The sequence below is a fragment of the Pagrus pagrus genome (genome assembly GCF_965226575.1).
Source record: "Pagrus pagrus genome assembly, chromosome: 17".
Classification (NCBI taxonomy): domain Eukaryota; kingdom Metazoa; phylum Chordata; class Actinopteri; order Spariformes; family Sparidae; genus Pagrus; species Pagrus pagrus.
This window is the reverse complement of record NC_140201.1, coordinates 14,902,726-14,921,255: the sequence shown is the minus strand read 5'-3', so window position 1 is coordinate 14,921,255 and position 18,530 is coordinate 14,902,726. Positions and strand designations below refer to the sequence as shown.

General features: G+C 40.0%; 2 protein-coding genes across 2 annotated transcripts; one reads left to right on the top strand and one right to left on the bottom strand.

The window, feature by feature from the left end:
- Nucleotides 1–2,309: 2,309 nt before the first annotated feature.
- On the bottom strand, nt 2,310–9,065 carry snrnp40 (small nuclear ribonucleoprotein 40 (U5)). Its single transcript, XM_084379149.1, has 10 exons — nt 8,838–9,065; nt 7,351–7,480; nt 7,129–7,222; nt 6,713–6,878; nt 6,168–6,290; nt 4,649–4,769; nt 4,460–4,542; nt 3,714–3,775; nt 2,755–2,858; nt 2,310–2,643 (listed from the first exon to the last, which is right to left on the bottom strand). The coding sequence occupies exons 1-10, from the start codon at nt 8,946–8,948 to the stop codon at nt 2,594–2,596; spliced, it is 1,044 nt and encodes a 347-aa protein (XP_084235275.1). The 5' UTR covers nt 8,949–9,065; the 3' UTR covers nt 2,310–2,593.
- A 34-nt stretch (nt 9,066–9,099) lies between these two features.
- Nucleotides 9,100–17,851, top strand: zcchc17 (zinc finger, CCHC domain containing 17). The gene is made up of 7 exons (XM_084379152.1): nt 9,100–9,197; nt 14,187–14,376; nt 15,726–15,826; nt 15,913–16,004; nt 16,235–16,335; nt 16,452–16,615; nt 16,970–17,851. Exons 2-7 carry the CDS (start codon nt 14,238–14,240, stop codon nt 17,141–17,143), a joined length of 771 nt encoding a protein of 256 aa, XP_084235278.1. The 5' UTR covers nt 9,100–9,197; nt 14,187–14,237; the 3' UTR covers nt 17,144–17,851.
- Nucleotides 17,852–18,530: the final 679 nt, after the last annotated feature.

Genomic DNA, 18,530 nt, shown 5'->3' with positions numbered 1-18,530 from the left:
GAGGAAGAGGAGGAGGAGGAGGAGGAGGAGGTGGTGGTGAGGGAGCAGGAGGAGGTGGAAGGAGAGGAGGAGGTGAGGAAGGAGGAGGAGGTGGAAGGAGAGGGAGTAAGAGAAAGAGGAGGAGGAGGAGGAGGAGGAGGGGAGGGAGGAGGAGAAAGAGGAGGAGGTGGAAGGAGGAGGAGGAGGAGGAGGAAGATGAGGAAGGAGCACAAAAGAAAACAGAGGAGGAGGAGGAGGTGAGGGAGGAGGAGGAGAAAGAGGAGGAGGAGGAAGGGGCACAAAAGAAAACGGAGGAGGGGTGAGGGAGGAGGAGGTGGTGAGGGAACAGGAGGAGGTGGAAGGAGAGGGAGTAAGAGAAAGAGGAGGAGGTAGAAGGAGAGGGAGGAGGAAGATGAGGAAGGAGCACAAAAGAAAACGGAGGAGGAGTAGGTGAGGGAGGAGGAGGAAGATGAGGAGAAAGAGGATGAGAAGGAAAAAGAGGAGGAGGAGGAGGAAGGAGCACAAAAGAAAACGGAGGAGGAGGAGGAGGAGGTGAGGGAGGAGGAGAAAGAGGAGAAAGAGGATGAGAAGGAGAAAGAGGAGGAGGAGGAAGGAGCACAAAAGAAAACGGAGGAGGAGGTGAGGGAGGAGGAGAAAGAGGAGGAGGAGGAGGTGAAAGAGGATGAGAAGGAGAAAGAGGAGGAGGAGGAGGAAGATGAGGAGAAAGAGGATGAGGAGAAAGAGGAGGAGGAAGATGAGGAGGAGGAGGTCTAGACAGTCAAACACACTGTGATGTGGACAGACAGCAGAGAGCAGCGACCTTCAGCCTGCAGTAATTCAGAGTGGAAGTAGCACAATTACCAGGCTTGTTAAATCTGAGCTCGTTACAGCGAGCAGCAGCAAAGTGAGCTTCATAAGGTCAGTCAGATATCACTGATGAATAAACAGATAATCACAGTGTCCTTTATCTGCACATGACAATCAGTGGAAAACAAAAGCATTATCTCTCAGTTATATCCAGTTTAATACAACCAATTACATTCAATTTACGTATGAGTGAAAACATAAGCAGGTTCACCTTTCTCTCCTGAAAGACTGGAGCTACTTAACGGTAGTTCTAGTCTCTCTTTTTACGTTTTAATAGTCTTTATCCCATTTTAAGCTATTTTAATTGATCTTTTGCCCTTTTATTTTGCTTTTAAACATATTGTTAATGGTGCACTATGTAGTTTTGGGGAAGACATTTTCAGTAGAAGCAAAAGATCTTCATTAACTGATTTTTAAACAAATGAAATAAACAAACTCTCTTCCTTTTTAATGACTGAATAAACTGAATAAACAAACTGTTTAGAGATGAACTACACAGTATTTATTAGCCATTTAAAAAGTATTATCAACATCAGTTGCAACTTTACAATAAACTTGAATAAATGGTTTATTAAGCATTTCATTGTTTGTTAACTATCAACTTAACTTTAATAAACTGTAAATCAACTATTTAATGATGATGGTTATAATAAACTGTTACTGCCTCGCCTCACCACAGAGCAGATCTTAAAAATATTTAATCCTAATAGATGAAGTGACCCGAAAGCAAAGCCCTACTTAACTAAGTAAACCCATGTTCATTATGCGATTAGACTGCAGGGAGAAAAAAAAACAAAAAAACTGCTGTAGTCACATGTCAGTAACTGTATGTGCTGCTAATTAAACTGACCTGATTATTTTATCACCACAGATGGACTAATCCAGGGGCTGAAAAAGCACAAGTCCTGCACTGACAGAGGACAAAAAGACACAGGAATAAAGCTCCTTTACTGCTTTTAAAAGCAATTAACGTATAGAAATAAGATGCAAAACTAAGAACAAGGAAGCGGATATGATAAAATGCAAGATAACATAAAGGGCCAGGCTGTGAAGTGCAGTCTTTCCTGTTTCGCTCATTTAAATTCTCATACCTTAAAGTAAGTGAAGATGTCAATGCAAATCTGGACTTCCTGTCCACATTTAAAACATCCAACCTCCACAGAAGTACTCTCCTTAGTAAGTACTCTTTAATTTATACTCCTTGTTAACCCTCTCTTTCAAAGTAACTAGTGAACACCACTTTTAAATAAATGTACTTTTCTTTAAAAATAAAAAATACATGTTCTAATTAATCGATTGTTAAGGCAACCAACTATCAATTAAAGAAACTGCTTAAAATTTGCATCCAAAGAATAAACAGATCATAAGAAAGTTTGCAGATCATTACTCATGTTTGGTGGTTAAAACCAGCCGCAGGGCACATACAAAACTAAACAGAAAAAACAAAGACAGACTCTTTTTTTTTTTACAGAATCCAGAAGTTTATTAAAAATAAATCAGACTAAAAAAACGCGTCATTGTGGAGGTTGTTGTGACTGAGCGTAATAATAAACTTCAAACAAACGTCCTGAGGTTGTTGTGTGACGAGCTGAAGCACATGAAATTACAGAGACTCCTAACCCACTGTCGAACACCACCCATCCACTTCTAAAGAAGGACCCACACGTGCAGGACACATACACACACACACATACACTCACACTCATCCAGGTTCATACACGCACACACACACACACACACACACACTCTACTGAATTTCTCCCATGTAGAGCCGTTTATCGCTGGAGCCAGACAGCACTGTGTAGAGAGAGACAAAGAGAAAAAAGATGATTAAACTCTCTTCTTATGAGTGTTGGGTGATGACCACATTCTGTCCATGCACTCTACTAGAGCAGGTGTTGGACTCACCTATAGGCTCCTCTGGGTGGAAGGCCACTTCGTTGACAGAGCCAGCGTGGCCCGGCAGCTTGTACAGGATCCTGCGTGATGTGGTGTCCCAGATATACACAAATCTATAAACAGAGATGAGCAAACGATTTGAATGACTCCCGATGTGAGACGATGCAAAGCTGAGACATCTGAGACTGAAGGATTGCTGTTATGATACTTTTTTTGTGGTGTGTTTATTTCAAGTTATTCTGTTGTTGGTGGATCAAGATAGAAAATCAATTGAAGGAGAATACCGGTTAAAAAGATGGACACTGAATACTGAACTATTTGGGGCCAAGAGGACAAGTGCTCTTATGCGGAGGCATAGAAGTAGCTGCTATCTATGGGTGAGTACAAGGTGATGCAGATCCTAATAAAAATCTGGATCCAGCAGATTTAAATCTGTTGTCATAGAGGGTAGTAGCTGCTATACAATAACAGCTAGGGATAAAACACCTACAACTGCCATCAACGTTCAGCTGAGATAATGGAGATTCGGAAGGAACCAATTTCTCTTTTTATCAACCTATTAATCTTATGATTTCATCTGAATTGTTTTGTTGTCCTCGTGGTTGGCTGCCACAGATCTGGTGAGCTTAAATTAAGGTTAAGCAGTGATGGGTGGTTTAAAATGCCGGGCTATCAAGTCTGATATTGGATTAGGCTTTATTGAATTAAAGGGGGCGGTTGGGCCTTGGCGGAGGTATGCGTTTCATTTTCATTTTCATTTTCTTCTATTTTTAGAAAAAAGGAAAAGAAAGAAAAAAAGTCACGTAAGATAACAGAATGTGAATGATTACATCTTTTCTCACATTAAAAGTTAAATATTTTACAATGACAGTGCCATAATGATATACCTCGAGCCGATGCGTGTGCAGGAGCTTGTAAATCTAGTTTGTGTGTGTGTGTGTGTGTGTGTGTGTGTCGTTGCCTCTCACCTGTCGGCTGAGCCTGCAGCTATCTTACTGCCGTCAGTGGACCAGGAGCACCTCAGAAGATTCTGACAGACGGGAACAGATGTTAGGAAAACTGCATTAGCAACATGACGCAGCCTTTCTACATGAGAGCTACTGTTACAGTAATAAGAGGAAAGATGAACTTCTTTATCAGAAAGGACAGCAGAGAGTGATGGGAGAGGCAGGAGACGATGAAAGGCGATGTTGTGCAACCGCGGGTCGACAACAAGCGTAAACACCACCAGCAGGACTGCAGCTGTTAGTCACTTGTGCACAAAGTTACAGACTGTATCAGTTCACAGGATGACAGGAGCCAGTGCTGTTTGTTGCTTGCATGCTAGAAAGTGACATGATTTGATTGCTTTTTTAGGGAAAGAGAATCTGTGAGACAGCTGCAAACTCATGGTCCAAGATTCTTCGAGGTAGGAAACATAATAAGTTCCTTTCATTAGAGCTGGGTATCGCCACTGATGTCCTCTTTTGACCCGATATCGATATTAAGGGATATCGCATTAGGGACCTTCAATGGCCAAGTGGAAATCTACTGCATTTGAAATAGAAAATCTGTTTTGAACCCAGCCCTGTCTTTCAATGTATTTCTTTCCCAAATGCATACAATCCTTCATCCTGGATGGTTTCTGCAGTGGGAAGTGGTATCAGTGCTGTAAGGTCAAGCAGTCAACACACACCCTTGACTACAAAGAGGGCCACAGAGTTATTTTTGTTACCTTTTCAAAGTTGTGAACGTTGCCCTGGAAAATCTTCACACATCTCTCCTTGGGTGCAAATGGTCGAACGTCCCAAATACGCACTACAGAGGCACACAGAGATTAAAAAAACATAGAGACAGAAAGAACAGCATCCTGACTCGAGAAAAGTCATTTCTTATACTGTGAACATTCACATAAACACCCCACCTGTGTTGTCCATGGAGTTTGAGAGAAGGTATGATCCCTCAGAGCTCAGGCTGAGTCCAGTTACAGAGTCACCGTGGCCGTGCATGTTGTAGATCAGCTTGTTCTGCCTCAGGTCCCACACCTGCACAACACAAACACACAGCTTTTAACAGGGGTTGTACAAAAAGGACGTACAGCATACAGGTCTATATGTGAAGAGCAAATAGCAACACCCAACCAATTGAACCAATTGTCATGATTAGAGTCCAGAGGAAAAAAGAAAAAGTAAAAATCTCATGTCCTTACAGCACATGAACAGACAACGACTACCAAATCCCAAAGGATCCTGCAGCAGGTTTGTGGAAGAGGCAGAATGAGGACAAAGCAGCAGTGTAAATCTTCAGCATCATGATGAAAGATGCAGGAGTGAGGAGGATGTAGGAGCAAATTCACCAGTTTATGGGAATAGCAGCACCTGAGGGAGGCAGTTTACCAGCACACTGACAACGAGCTAAATACTGTGTTTAAGCACCTTGTTTTGTTTTCATACCCAAGTTATGTGTCAAAGAAAAAACAGATATTAATACGTGGGTTTATGATGAAATAATTTTCAATGCGACACACAGCATCCTAAATGAGTCTCATCGCCCTCACCAGATGTGTGAGCCATGATTTGTTCCTGCCGCTATCACAACATTTAATATCTGCAGCAATTCTTGCAATCTGTAACAAAAGCTAAAGGCACTGTTTGCAATTACCTAATTTAATCTTGCTGTCGTGGTTTTTCATTAAAATAACCCTCTATGGTAATAACTGTGGTACTTTGTCCGGTTTGCGTCAGTGAGGGTGGGTAATTAGGTTACAACTAGCAGTTACAGATGAGGACATACGTAATACAACACCCTGGGACTTCTCCTGGTATTGTTTCCTTTGTGGTTTGTTTACCTCATGTATTTTAGTACTGCTTCTGTCCATTTTTTCGACCAATTACATGACGTTCTTTGGAGAATAACAGTTACATTTGATGTGATCTTGTTGTCCAGTTAGAGGAATAACACACTAGTTGGGTACACATGCTCCTGATATTCATATTTATACATATTACATATTGCCACTGTGCAACATTCCTGTGCAATTCTTGCTTGTATCCTGTGCAATCAGATTGTCTCCAGGCAATTTTCATTAATTGTTCTAAAGTACATTGCTACACACCAAGAGTGTAATACAACTATGGGTGCAGTTATTATCCGCAATTGTCCTCCTTGATGATGAAGACAACAGGCTTTCCATGTTCATTATTCCCCAGTAAAGCTGGGCTGAAAAACCTAATTTCATCTGTGCTTATTTGTTCGGTAGAAGCTCTCCAAAGGCGCTTTCATAAAATGTTGCAAAGAAATTCCTTATTGTTCGAGATAACCATCCACAATATGTACATGTCTGAACAGCTGATAAATCTATCAGATCTAATGATTTTTGAGATCATCATAAGGTTTCGTGTGATTTCCAAGTTTTTCTGTGAGTGCTGGAGTCCTTTCAGTACCTTGATGTCGTTGTCGATGCCTCCAGACAGGATCTGGTCACTGGTGTCATTGAATGTCACGGCAAGCACCTGGTAGGTGTTCTGGAAAGTGTGGATCGCCCCTTTCTTACGAATGTCCCACAGCTAGCACAGTGACAAACACACAGAGAAAACATGAACGTTAACATGAATTAGATCAGACCTACAACTGAACTGAAATATTTGAGACTAAATAGTAACAACATAAGAATCACTTTCCAAAACATTGACGAAAACTGTCTGAGAAAATTTCACAGTGTCACTGTATCACAGTTTATGGTATTAGACAGTTGATTTTATTATCAGTTTCTGTGACCCCTTAAGGAACAACAGAAGCATTTTTGTGTAGATTTTTTTTGATCGAACAAATGCTAATATACACTAATATGGTAGAACTCGATATTTCTTTTTTTTTTATACCCCAATACAATATAATTCAATATTTTTTTAATAGCACTACCTTAGATGAGCAAATGTACATTGTATTTAATGTTCAAATTAAACTACTCGGCAGCTGGAAATCTCACCTTGACTGTCCCATCGTCACTACCAGTGCAGATGAGCTGAGGCCCTCGGCGGGCCGGGTAGCAGGTGTTAACGAAGGAGGTGTGTCCCTTCAGACGCTTGATCCTCTCGCCTGTTTCACTGTCCCACACACCTACGGTCTTGTCTGTGCTTGCCGAAAACAGCATGCTGAAACAGAGAGCAACAAATCACAGCTGTTTAATCGTTTGCTTTCTTGATACTTTTATCAACCTGCTGGATTAATACATGAATTAAGAAGCCTGAGTTTGACACGTCTCTTTCCAGTCCTCTCAGCAAGCCATTAAACTTTAACAAAGGGGAAATGTGTATTGTCCTCCACTGATTAGAAAAAACTAGAATAAAACAGTCACGTTGCTTGGTAGTTTGGTTTAGATCAATAAAAAAGCCTTGTTCATACCTGCCATCTGTGTTGTAGTGCAGCTCCATCACCGCTCCACTGTGGCCCTTCAGAGTGGCAAAATTTTCACAATCTCCGAACACATTCCACATCACTGCAGCGAAGAAACACCGTGTAGAACAAGTTATTAACCGTATCTGGGAGTAGGAATACGTTACAACATGGATGCGTGAATTGCAGGGCTTTCCACTGTTGGCACCAGTTTAATTGTTAATAACTTACATATGAGCCTGTCAAATCCTGAGGAGGCCAGCGTGGCTCCATTGGGGTGAAACTTGCAGCAGTAGACCTCACCCTCGTGGCCAGACATCAGCATGATGGGAGCCTGCAGGCTGGAGCTTCGTGGGGGACCCTATGGGAGACACAGCAACGGTCAAATATGGTGGCTGTCTGTCTGGTTGGGTGAATAGGGCTGTCACGATATTAGAGTTTCACTACACGATCAATGCAAGTAAACAAATTCACAATGATAATATTGTATAGTGCGATTTCTATAGCAAATTGCTCTCAGTGTTTCGTCTCTTTTAGCAAATAAAGGACACTCAAAATACGAGTGTAGAGAGACAGACCGTAACTATAACTCTAAAAAAGCATACAATAATAACAATTATACTGAATAGTGATGCACTAATAAACAAAACATCCACAAGGCCTAACATCTGCACATTATTCACACGATATTATCATATGTGTATCCATGGTGTATTGGTGTCTGTATATGTGTAGACCAAGGACTAAGAAATAGTTTTTGCACATTAATACTAATGATATGTCTGAGGTTAATTGGAAACAGTGTCATCATTACAAAGTTTGTCTTGGGGAAAAGACTGACGTGATGGATTTCCAGCTGTTAAATATCAATATTGACTACAGAGATCTATTCTGCTCGATTAAGGTAAGATGTCCAGTTGATGTCTATCATCACTGACTGTTGTAAAGTTGAGAGATCTTTGTTCTGTTAATAAGGCGATTTTATCTTATGGACATGTTTATGTTTATATCTCTCTGGGTATGATCGAAGACAATTTTCCTGCCTTGGTTGGACAATCGGGTTTATTCTATTCCATTTTATTTTGTTCTGTAAAAAGGCATTTTCAAGATTGCAGAAATCATTGAAGACAAACAACTAATTGTTTTTGAAGATGAAACCAGAGCATCCATATAATGAACAGCAGAACATATTGCAAACGTGTGTTGATATATTACATATACACAGATGTATTTCAAAATCATAAGATTGTCAAATAATCTATGTGAATCAATGATTCAGTTGATGCTCCTCACAGTGGACTGCAAACTGTATTACAAGCTGTAATCAATCATTGAGGCAGGAATATGACTCAAATACTGTCATTTACAAGAAATTCCACCAAAAAAATGACCCCGATTGACATTAAAGTTTGAATATCAGTGCATTTCCAGTCCTATCTGAGCATTGCTGGATGTAAATTCAACTCGTCACAGTGTTTCCTGGTTTTGATTCAATGTAAAGTTGTTTTCCTTCCCTGCATATCCGTTAAACTGGCAGCCTAGTCCGGTTTAAACACATAATACAATTTCTAGTCCAGTTACCGCACTTAGGAGCTCTTATGGTAAATGTGCTGTCGTTAATGACAGCGGATATGTTTTGCTCGCCTCTAACAAGCGCTTTTCTATCCACCAGTACAAAGTAAACAGTATTTGGTATACGGTAACGTTACTTTACGCACCATGGCCACGAGTTGCTGAGACTGAGCCGCCGCCACCAGCTCCGTCCGGGGCCGCTTCACGGCGGCTGGAACCACCGCCATGTCCGCCACTCTCTTCTTCGGTTCAATCATCCCGGCTTAGTTAGCAAAAAACCGTAAAAATGTTAAATTTTAATGCTATAATCTACAAAAATGAATGGACGTCTTTCATGGAGGGACGTCGAGCCAACGGAGCACCAACGAAGAAGAGAATGAGTACTTCCGCTGGCTATGACGCGTGTGATTGGTCGAGGCTCGCACCGACTGCGATGATTGGCTACACGGCTTGTTGTTAAACTCGTCTGAACCGGATGTGAAACTGAAGTAGCTTTGCAGCGGAAGGTAATAACAACGTTTAATTTTATACTTTTCGCTATTTAATGCAACACTAACTACTGTCTATTCTTTTATTGAGTGGCCTTTGTACTTCACGCATGGGCCAATTGGCCTATTTATTTGTTTTTTATTGAGCTAATAACGTTAGCCGGCAGAGGACAATGGTTTGATATAGCTAGCTAGCTTACGTTAGCCCTACTGCTACTAGTCAAAGAAAGCCCGTCCGTTAAAGCAGATAGCACACTGCAGTCTTTTTATTAATTTACTCTACTCTAGGAATCTAATACAAGTAACTGGAACCAGCTTTATATTATCTCTATGAGAACTAAATAGATTAATAAATAGATGAGAAATATTGTTGAAGAGAGGAGATTGAACGAGTTTGGCAAAAAATATTCCAATGCAGAATTTCAGAGGGATTTAATTGATCTAACCCCTGAACATTTAATATTTTTCAGCCTTAACTATACTCACTAGGTCTCTATATTCACCCCCTTATTAATCTCAGATTTACCAAATGTACATGCATACATAACAAATATAGAAGATTAATAAATCAAACTCTTAAATCATGTCATAGACATCTTGCTGGAGATTTTTTTTTATTTTTCAAAAATATGAAGATTTCTTTAAACCATAAGTATTACTAAAATTAACGTTAGCATATTTAAAACTAGAGAAGGCAAGTCCTGAAGAACTTGCGGTTGTGAATGCACCCTGCTGAGAAGCTGACGCCAAATGCGGATTGCTGGTGTTGAAAACTTTGAATAATGTCCAGAATATATGAAATATGTTGAATATTTTAAGGTTTTTGAAGAGCTGACGCCAAATGCGGATTGCTGGCGTTGAAAACTTTGAATAATGTCCAGTATATATGAAATATGTTGAATATTTGAAGGTTTTTGAAGAGCTGAAACCAAATGTGGATTGCCGGCATTGAAAACTTTGAATAATGTCCAGAATATCTAAAAACTGTGAAATAATTTAGGGTTTGTTGAAAAGCTAAGGCCAAACTGAATTGGTGGCTTGAATTTATTTGAAGTCTCGTCTGAAGACAATGAAGCTTCCTAATAGTTGGGTGAGAATGAAGGATTAAAAATAGAATATAAGCTGTGAGCCAAACAGGAGTATGAAGAGATGTTACAGTGAGAATGGATCAAATACTCTGAATGGGACTGAAACGTTAAATAAATGTCAATGTGTCAGTGATTGGGAACATTTCAATATTTAGATGGAGATTCTGGCTTGAAAGAATGAAAAGATAATAGTTAAATATAGTTGAAATGTTGGGAAATATAGTCTGTAATACACTGGGTGTAGTAAACTGACTCATTGATAAATCTGTCTCTCTATCTCGGTTGCCACAGTGACGGTAACCAGGGTGGTCACGGGAACGGACTGTGGGAGTTGATTTAATAGTGATTTCTGCTGAGGTTTACCTCACATTAACATGCTTCTCCCTCCAAAACAGTAACTGCTATCACTCAAATAATGATATGGTCGAAACTATGAGAGTCTTGTCAACATTTAGTGAAATTTTTGTGTGTGTGTGGTCAAAAATGTGTCTTGTGGAGCAGTTCAGAAAAGTGGATGTGTTTGCCTGCCTCCAGATATTTTTCCTATCAATTACATGGGACTTGATGCGGCAGTTGGTCGGTGTTGCTTTCAGTTAAACGCCCACTGAGCCAAGAGTTTTTGTCCGATTGGCTCCAGAGAACCACTCTAGCGACCGGCACGAATTTTCCTACAAGCTGATGTGGTTATTTTTCTGCTGGAGTGAAAATTGTGGATGCAAGCGCGAGTTGAAGACGAGATTTTCTGAATTTTTTTGAGGTGCTCCCCACTCTGTCAGTTGGCTCCTCCACTCTGGCTCTCAACATTCCACCCCATACACACCAATGCAAAAATCTGAAAGTGCCTGAAAAGTTACCGATGTTTGAACTGCGACTGTGCAAAAAGTATGAATGCTGTGAGAAAGATGAATACAGGCTTGAATGTAGACACATAGTTGAATATTTCAAAGTTTGAATGGAGTTTCTATCTGGAAGTGTGAATGATTAGCTGAGCTTTGAAAATGCTTGAAAAAGTGTGATCCACCCAATACACACCAATGCAAAAATCTGAAACGTTACCGATGTTTGAACTGCGACTGTGCAAAAAGTATGAATGCTGTGAGAAAGATGAATACAAGATTGAAAGTAGACAAATAGTGGAATATTTCAGAGTTTGAATGGAGTTTCTATCTTGAAGTGTGAATGACTAGATGAGTTTTGAAAATGCTTGAAAAAGTGTGAAATTTGAGATTTTTTGAACATTCCGTAATCTGCTTGAATGGGAAAAAATGGCCGGAAAACGCTGAATATCTCGGAAATTATGAATGATATGAATGAGAAAAATAGACGCGGTCGATTCCCAATTGAGATGAATATTTTGGTTTTTGAATGGAGTGAATACGTTGAAAAATGTTGAAGGAGTTAAGGGCCAAACTTTCTGACCCGGAAGATATAATAATAAAAAAAATAAAAATAAAAACTAGAGAAGGCAAGTCCTGAAGAACTTGCGGTTGTGAATGCACCCTGTTGAGAAGCTAACGCCAAATGCGGATTGCTGGTGTTGAAAACTTTGAATAATGTCCAGAATATATGAAATATGCGGAATATTTTAAGGTTTTTGAAGAGCTGACGCCAAATGCGGATTGCTGGCGTTGAAAACTTTGAATAATGTCCAGAATATATGAAATATGTTGAATATGTCAAGGTTTTTGAAGAGCTGATGCCAAATGCGGATTGCCGGCGTTGAAAACTTTGAATAATGTCCAGTATATATGAAATATGTTGAATATTTTAAGGTTTTTGAAGAGCTGAAACCAAATGTGGATTGCCGGCATTGAAAACTTTGAATAATGTCCAGAATATCTAAAAACTGTGAAATAATTTAGGGTTTGTTGAAAAGCTAAGGCCAAACTGAATTGGTGGCTTGAATTCATTTGAAGTCTCGTCTGAAGACAATGAAGCTTCCTAATAGTTGGGTGAGAATGAAGGATTAAAAATAGAATATAAGCTGTGAGCCAAACAGGAGTATGAAGAGATGTTACAGTGAGAATGGATCAAATACTCTGAATGGGACTGAAAAGTTAAATAAATGTCAGTGTGTCAGTGATTGGGAACATTTCAATATTTAGATGGAGATTCTGGCTTGAATGAATGAAAAGATAATAGTTAAATATAGTTGAAATGTTGGGAAATATACTCTGTAATACACTGTGTGTAGTAAACTGACTCATTGATAAATCTGTCTCTCTATCTCGGTTGCCACAGTGACGGTAACCAGGGTGGTCGCGGCAACGGACTGTGAGAGTTGATTTAATAGTGATTTCTGCTGAGGTTTACCTCACATTAACATGCTTCTCCCTCCAAAACAGTAACTGCTATCACTCAAATAATGATATGGTCGAAACTATGAGAGTCTTGTCAACATTTTGTGAAATTTTTGTGTGTGTGTGGTCAAAAATGTGTCTTGTGGAGCAGTTCAGAAAAGTGGATGTGTTTGCCTGCCTCCAGATTTTTTTCCTATCAATTACATGGGACTTGATGCGGCAGTTGGTCGGTGTTGCTTTCAGTTAAACGCCCACTGAGCCAAGAGTTTTTGTCCGATTGGCTCCAGAGAACCACTCTAGCGACCGGCACAAATTTTCCTACAAGCTGATGTGGTTATTTTTCTGCTGGAGTGAAAATTGTGGATGCAAGCGCGAGTTGAAGACGAGATTTTCTGAATTTTTTTGAGGTGCTCCCCACTCTGTCAGTTGGCTCCTCCACTCTGGCTCTCAACATTCCACCCCATACACACTAATGCAAAAATCTGAAAGTGCCTGAAAAGTTACCGATGTTTGAACTGCGACTGTGCAAAAAGTATGAATGCTGTGAGAAAGATGAATACAGGCTTGAATGTAGACACATAGTTGAATATTTCAAAGTTTGAATGGAGTTTCTATCTGGAAGTGTGAATGATTAGCTGAGCTTTGAAAATGCTTGAAAAAGTGTGATCCACCCAATACACACCAATGCAAAAATCTGAAACGTTACCGATGTTTGAACTGCGACTGTGCAAAAAGTATGAATGCTGTGAGAAAGATGAATACAAGATTGAAAGTAGACAAATAGTGGAATATTTCAGAGTTTGAATGGAGTTTCTATCTTGAAGTGTGAATGACTAGATGAGTTTTGAAAATGCTTGAAAAACTGTGAAATGTGGGATTTTTTGAACATTCCGTAATCTGCTTGAATGGGAAAAAATGGCCGGAAAACGCTGAATATCTCGGAAATTATGAATGATATGAATGAGAAAAATAGACGCGGTCGATTCCCAATTGAGATGAATATTTTGGTTTTTGAATGGAGTGAATACGTTGAAAAATGTTGAAGGAGTTAAGGGCCAAACTTTCTGACCCGGAAGATATAATAATAAAAATAAAAATAAAGAATTCCGTGCGTAGAAGAACATATGTTGTGAATGCCTCCTGCATTCACAACCAATAAAGAATTCCGTGCGTAGAAGAACATATGTTGTGAATGCCTCCTGCATTCACAACCAACTATATTGAGTGTCCCTATAACACTGCTTTCTTTGCAGACCAACATGTTTAATGCTATTGCTTTTGGTAAGTCTCAGCTTCTGATCAATGAAACCTTCTCCTTTCTTCTTATTAATTTGGATGTATGGACTAGTTGGACAGATGTACAGGAATAATACAGGAGTCTTCACTATACTTCATTAATATTGTATTCCAAACAAGATTAACAACATTTCTGATAAATATGTTTATATAATGTTATCTTGTTAAATGCAAACTATATAGAGTACTATACTATATAAATAAATACTTATTGTTGGGCTCACAGGATTTCTAATGGACAAACACAACTTTAAATGTCAGACTCAAAAAAGGACACTCGTCTATTTTTATGATACTACAAATAATGACATATGATTCATTAGCAATCTTCTAGATCCACTGATTGATATCTGTGGTCGACCTCTACTGTGACAATGTCGGACAGTGATGGCCCGGCACAGGAGCCTGCTGGACTGGATGGTCTGCCACCAATGTTCAGCATTGCCAAGGGCGAGGTGACCTCTGTGCAGACCTATGGAGCCTTTGTCAGACTGCCTGGATATAAGAAGGAAGGTTGGTAAAAAAGCTCATACATCGGTATTGACTTTTATTGAAAATATTTAAAAAGGTCTAAGTATTTTGTAGGAAAACAGTCACAGATAGAAGTGAGTGAAATTAATTCTAATAATGTGAAGAGCAGTGCAGTAATGAGTAAGTAAGTAGCAGAGACACAAAAGACACAAAACAATCAGATCAACCTTATTAGGAAAGTATCTCGAGCTTGCAATAAGTGCAAGCAGTGAGATCTACTGTAATGGACAATTATTAGAAAACATATAAATACAGAAACATGCTCTGACAGAAAGATGCTAAGTCAACACCTGCATCTACTGCCAGGTAAAACCACTGTGTCAGAAATGGGATTTTGGCCAGAGCCAAAAGTAATCCAGAGTGAGTGCAGAGGATGCAGGAAACCAAAGGCAGCCTTAATTTCCAAAGTATAGTGCTGAGTGTCGGTGTCAGTGTATATCAGTGCTGTCTCAGCCAGAGTCAGGAGGAGAGACTGCAAGGCACCTGAGATACATAATGCTACTTGAGCAGGATTTCACCCTATTTACAGAATTCCTTCTCTGACTGCAGGAAGATGATTATCAGTTTTGATTTAAGGTAGCTCACATCCTGCAATTTCAGGGCCTGGCACAGCAAATAATAGATGATGTGGTGGAGTAAATAATAAAGTGCAAGTCTATGGTTTTAGTATGTTGACTAATTTTTTAGATGTTAGCACAATGCCCGTTTCAACCCAGTTTGAGTTTTTTCTAGTCACTGTGGCTTCCTGATGAAGAAATCCAAGATAATGACCATGTAGAGGAAGGGAGTAGAGTTGGGGGTAGTAAAGGTTGTTAAGAAGTGGAACAGATTCATGATGTCTCATATCTAAATTTACGCTAGGGCCACTTTTTTTAATGGTAATTTGTCGAGGCACATTTAATCCATGACCTGCATGTCAAACTGAATGTCAGCTGCTCATTTCCACCACTGGAGGGCGAACTGAGCAAAGTTTAATGGGATAAAGTCAGCAGCTGAACTGTGGTGTTTCAAATCCTGAGAAAATAATGACATTATTATTTAATTGTTGCAACAAAAAAGTGTTTTAGATTAAAATGTTTTTATTTAATTAAAGTTTGACCTTGCTTAAGTTGATCAAGAGAGTTCATATTTTAACACAGAAGCCTACATTTAGTTCATTTGTATGTCTTAAAGATTTCTAATCAGAAAGTTTTACTCTCAAGTCATGGTACAGTGAAGGTATTTATTGAATCTTCAGCAAAACATAGACATATTTCTGCAACATAATTCCTTTGCTCAGCATTTTATTCATTTTGTAGACTGATATTTACACTTTTCCCTGATACATACAGGCCTGGTGCATGTGAGCGAGATGTCTGCTACACGAGTTGAGAAAGCCTCAGAGATTGTCGATGTGGGGGAACAGGTGTGGATCAAAGTCATTGGGAGAGAGGTAACGACACACACACACACACAAAGACACTGTGCTGTGCCAGTGAAGTGAGCAGGATGACTGCAGCTCTGTCCTCTTTCCCTCAGATGCGGGGGGACAAGGTGAAGTTGTCCTTCTCAATGAAAGCTGTCAATCAGGGAACTGGGCGGGACATGGACCCAAATAATGTTATGGCAGAGTAAGTGCTTCAGTTTTATTTTTTCATGTGTGTATGTCTCTGCATGGGTGCATGATAGAGATGCAAAATCAACTTTTTATCAGTTCCTATCTGATTCTGAGAACTGAATTTGAATATTTTCCGATACTGATACCAAGAGCACACTTTCTGCTGAAGTTATGTGTAAGGTCACGTGAAGCTGGAATAAACCACACCATCTGTGTCTCATTATCATCTGTGTGTGATTGTAGGCAGGATGCGAGGCGACGTAAGCAGTTTAGAGATCACACAGGCAACAGGATCACACTGGAGGCTGTACTCAACACAACATGTTCAAAGTGCGGCTGCAAAGGTACGACAACAAAATGAAAGAAACAACAGTCACGTCTTGATCAAACAAAACTGAACGTTTCCTGCAACTTTCTCCTAGAAATTTGCTTGAATTCACCTTTAAATTCACTCTTTCAGGTCACTTTACAAAGGACTGTTTCTCTGCTCCGGGCTTGCAATACGCTCTTTTGCCTGAAGAGGACGATGACGCGCCGCAACCACAGCAGCAGCAGCAGCAACAGCAGCAGACGTCCACAGTTGCACCACAGCAAGACTCAGACAAAAAGAAGAAGAAAAAGAAGGTGAATATGTGACAGTTGATGTCCTGCATGGTGTTCACTTCTTGTTTCCAGCCGTCGTCCACCTTTCTTCCTGTGTCTCCCGGTTGTGACTCATCTGATGCAACAACCCACACGTCTCTGTATGACAATGCATCTGTGGTTGCTTACTGAGAGCTACAAGGACGCTTTATGAGAACTGTCAAAAGTGTTGTCTGAAGGGGGTTGGTTTCGTTCTGATGTAATGACAAACAATTGTTTCGTGATTGGCTTCTTGTGGTATTGAAACGGCTGTCTGCTTTCTGCATTGTCATTATTCAAATTCTTTTTATTGCAACACAAAACATCAAAATCTCCTCTTGCGTGTTTGTCCTCCAGGAGAAGAAAATGAAGAAGAAAAGGAAGAGGGAGAGAAAAGAGTCGGACAGCGACAGCGACAGCAGCAGAAGTAGCGAGTGCAAATCCAAGAGGAGGCGCCGCGACAGCTCCGCCGACAGAGAGGACAAAAAAAAGAAGAAGCACAAGAAGCACAAATCACACAAACACAGCTGAGAGAGCGGCGCGACCTACAGTCACACACACTGCAGCTATCAGGCGGACGCAAAAGGGGAAGAGGGTAGCGACAGATGGAGTGACAGACTTTCCAGCTGTGTATCTTTTTAATAACGCTTATTATAGAAACTGTCATCCCTTTAAGTTAAGGAAAGTTTTATTTGTCTTTGGAAGCACATTAAGTAAACAAAATAACAAAATGAGTCGAGAGGGAGCAAAAATCAGGTGATAAGCCCTTTTTGTCCTCAAGTAACCCCTGTTCCCCCCACAGAGGGACAGGTTTACACATCATGTGTAATCAGATATGTGTAAGCAATAGGGAAGCAAGTTTCTATCCCTGTCCAGATATTGTTTCCAGCTATCCTTTTTCTTCTGGGAAATCCATTAAGCAAACATAAAGACAGAAAAGCTGAGCCTTGTGGGGGGTTGACATAAAAAACCTTCAGATAACACACACAGACAAAGATACACTAACATACACATAGGAAGTAGTAAAACACAAACAGGACGTGTCATGCAGCACAAGTGAGCATGACAGGAACCTCAAGCTACGATGATATCCTGAGGTGGTCTGCCGCTTATTGTGATTCTGTGTGTACGTACACGTGTGTATTTGTGTATCTTGCCTCCAGGGGACTCCCCACAATACACACAACCCTCTTCCTGCATGGCAACTGTTTGCTCCATTAAAGGTATTTTTATTTGTAATCTGCCTCTTGATGTCTTTGTTCTTGGACCTTGACCTCGTAATGTTGTTTAAAAGTAAGTCCTTGGGGACCAAAACACACACACACACATAAACAAACATCAGAAGTTCTCAGGTTGGGTCAGGTCCGGGTCAGGTCCGTATTAAGTTAAGGCATGGTGTCTCTGTGGAAGCCCATTCATGCGAGTTAAAGGATGAAATATTCTCATGGTTAGTCATAATTAGGAGATAAACAGTCAAAATTATTAGATATAAAATAGTTGTAAGATTTTGAAAGTGTAGAAATGATAAGGAGTCAGATAGAAAAGTGGAAGCAATGAGATAAATCATAAATAAAAATATCAACAGTGAGATAAAAGTCAAAATTGTGAGATGAATAGAAATTATGAGAAAAGTCACGATTGTGAGATAATCCGACTATCTCATAATTATGACTTACCATGAGAATACATTTATTTAATCTATGCTAAGTTTTCAGTGTTTGCTTCTTATGGCCGGAATGGGCTTCCATATGTCTGGACCAGGACTGAGGGATTTACACAACATGAAGGTCAGGTCGGGTCCCCTGGGTCACGTCCTGTGAGGTCAAAGCTGCACACAAAGTGGGCGGAGGAGTTCTTTTTTTTTAGAGACAAATCACGCCCTCCGGTCAGTGTAAGGTAAGATAATGCAAGATAAAAT

Bases quoted from the DNA above. Each gene is read 5' to 3' on its own strand.
- zcchc17 (XM_084379152.1), top strand. From the start codon at position 14,238: ATGTCGGACAGTGATGGCCCGGCACAGGAGCCTGCTGGACTGGATGGT. The intron at 14,377-15,725 runs GTTGGTAAAAAA...TGATACATACAG, and splicing joins GCCTGGATATAAGAAGGAAG to GCCTGGTGCATGTGAGCGAG. The intron at 16,336-16,451 runs GTACGACAACAA...TCACTCTTTCAG, and splicing joins TTCAAAGTGCGGCTGCAAAG to GTCACTTTACAAAGGACTGT.
- snrnp40 (XM_084379149.1), bottom strand. From the start codon at position 8,948: ATGATTGAACCGAAGAAGAGAGTGGCGGACATGGCGGTGGTTCCAGCC. The intron at 6,291-6,712 runs GTGAGATTTCCA...TCACTGTGCTAG, and splicing joins GTGACGATGGGACAGTCAAG to CTGTGGGACATTCGTAAGAA. The intron at 2,644-2,754 runs GTGAGTCCAACA...CTCTCTACACAG, and splicing joins CCACCCAGAGGAGCCTATAG to TGCTGTCTGGCTCCAGCGAT.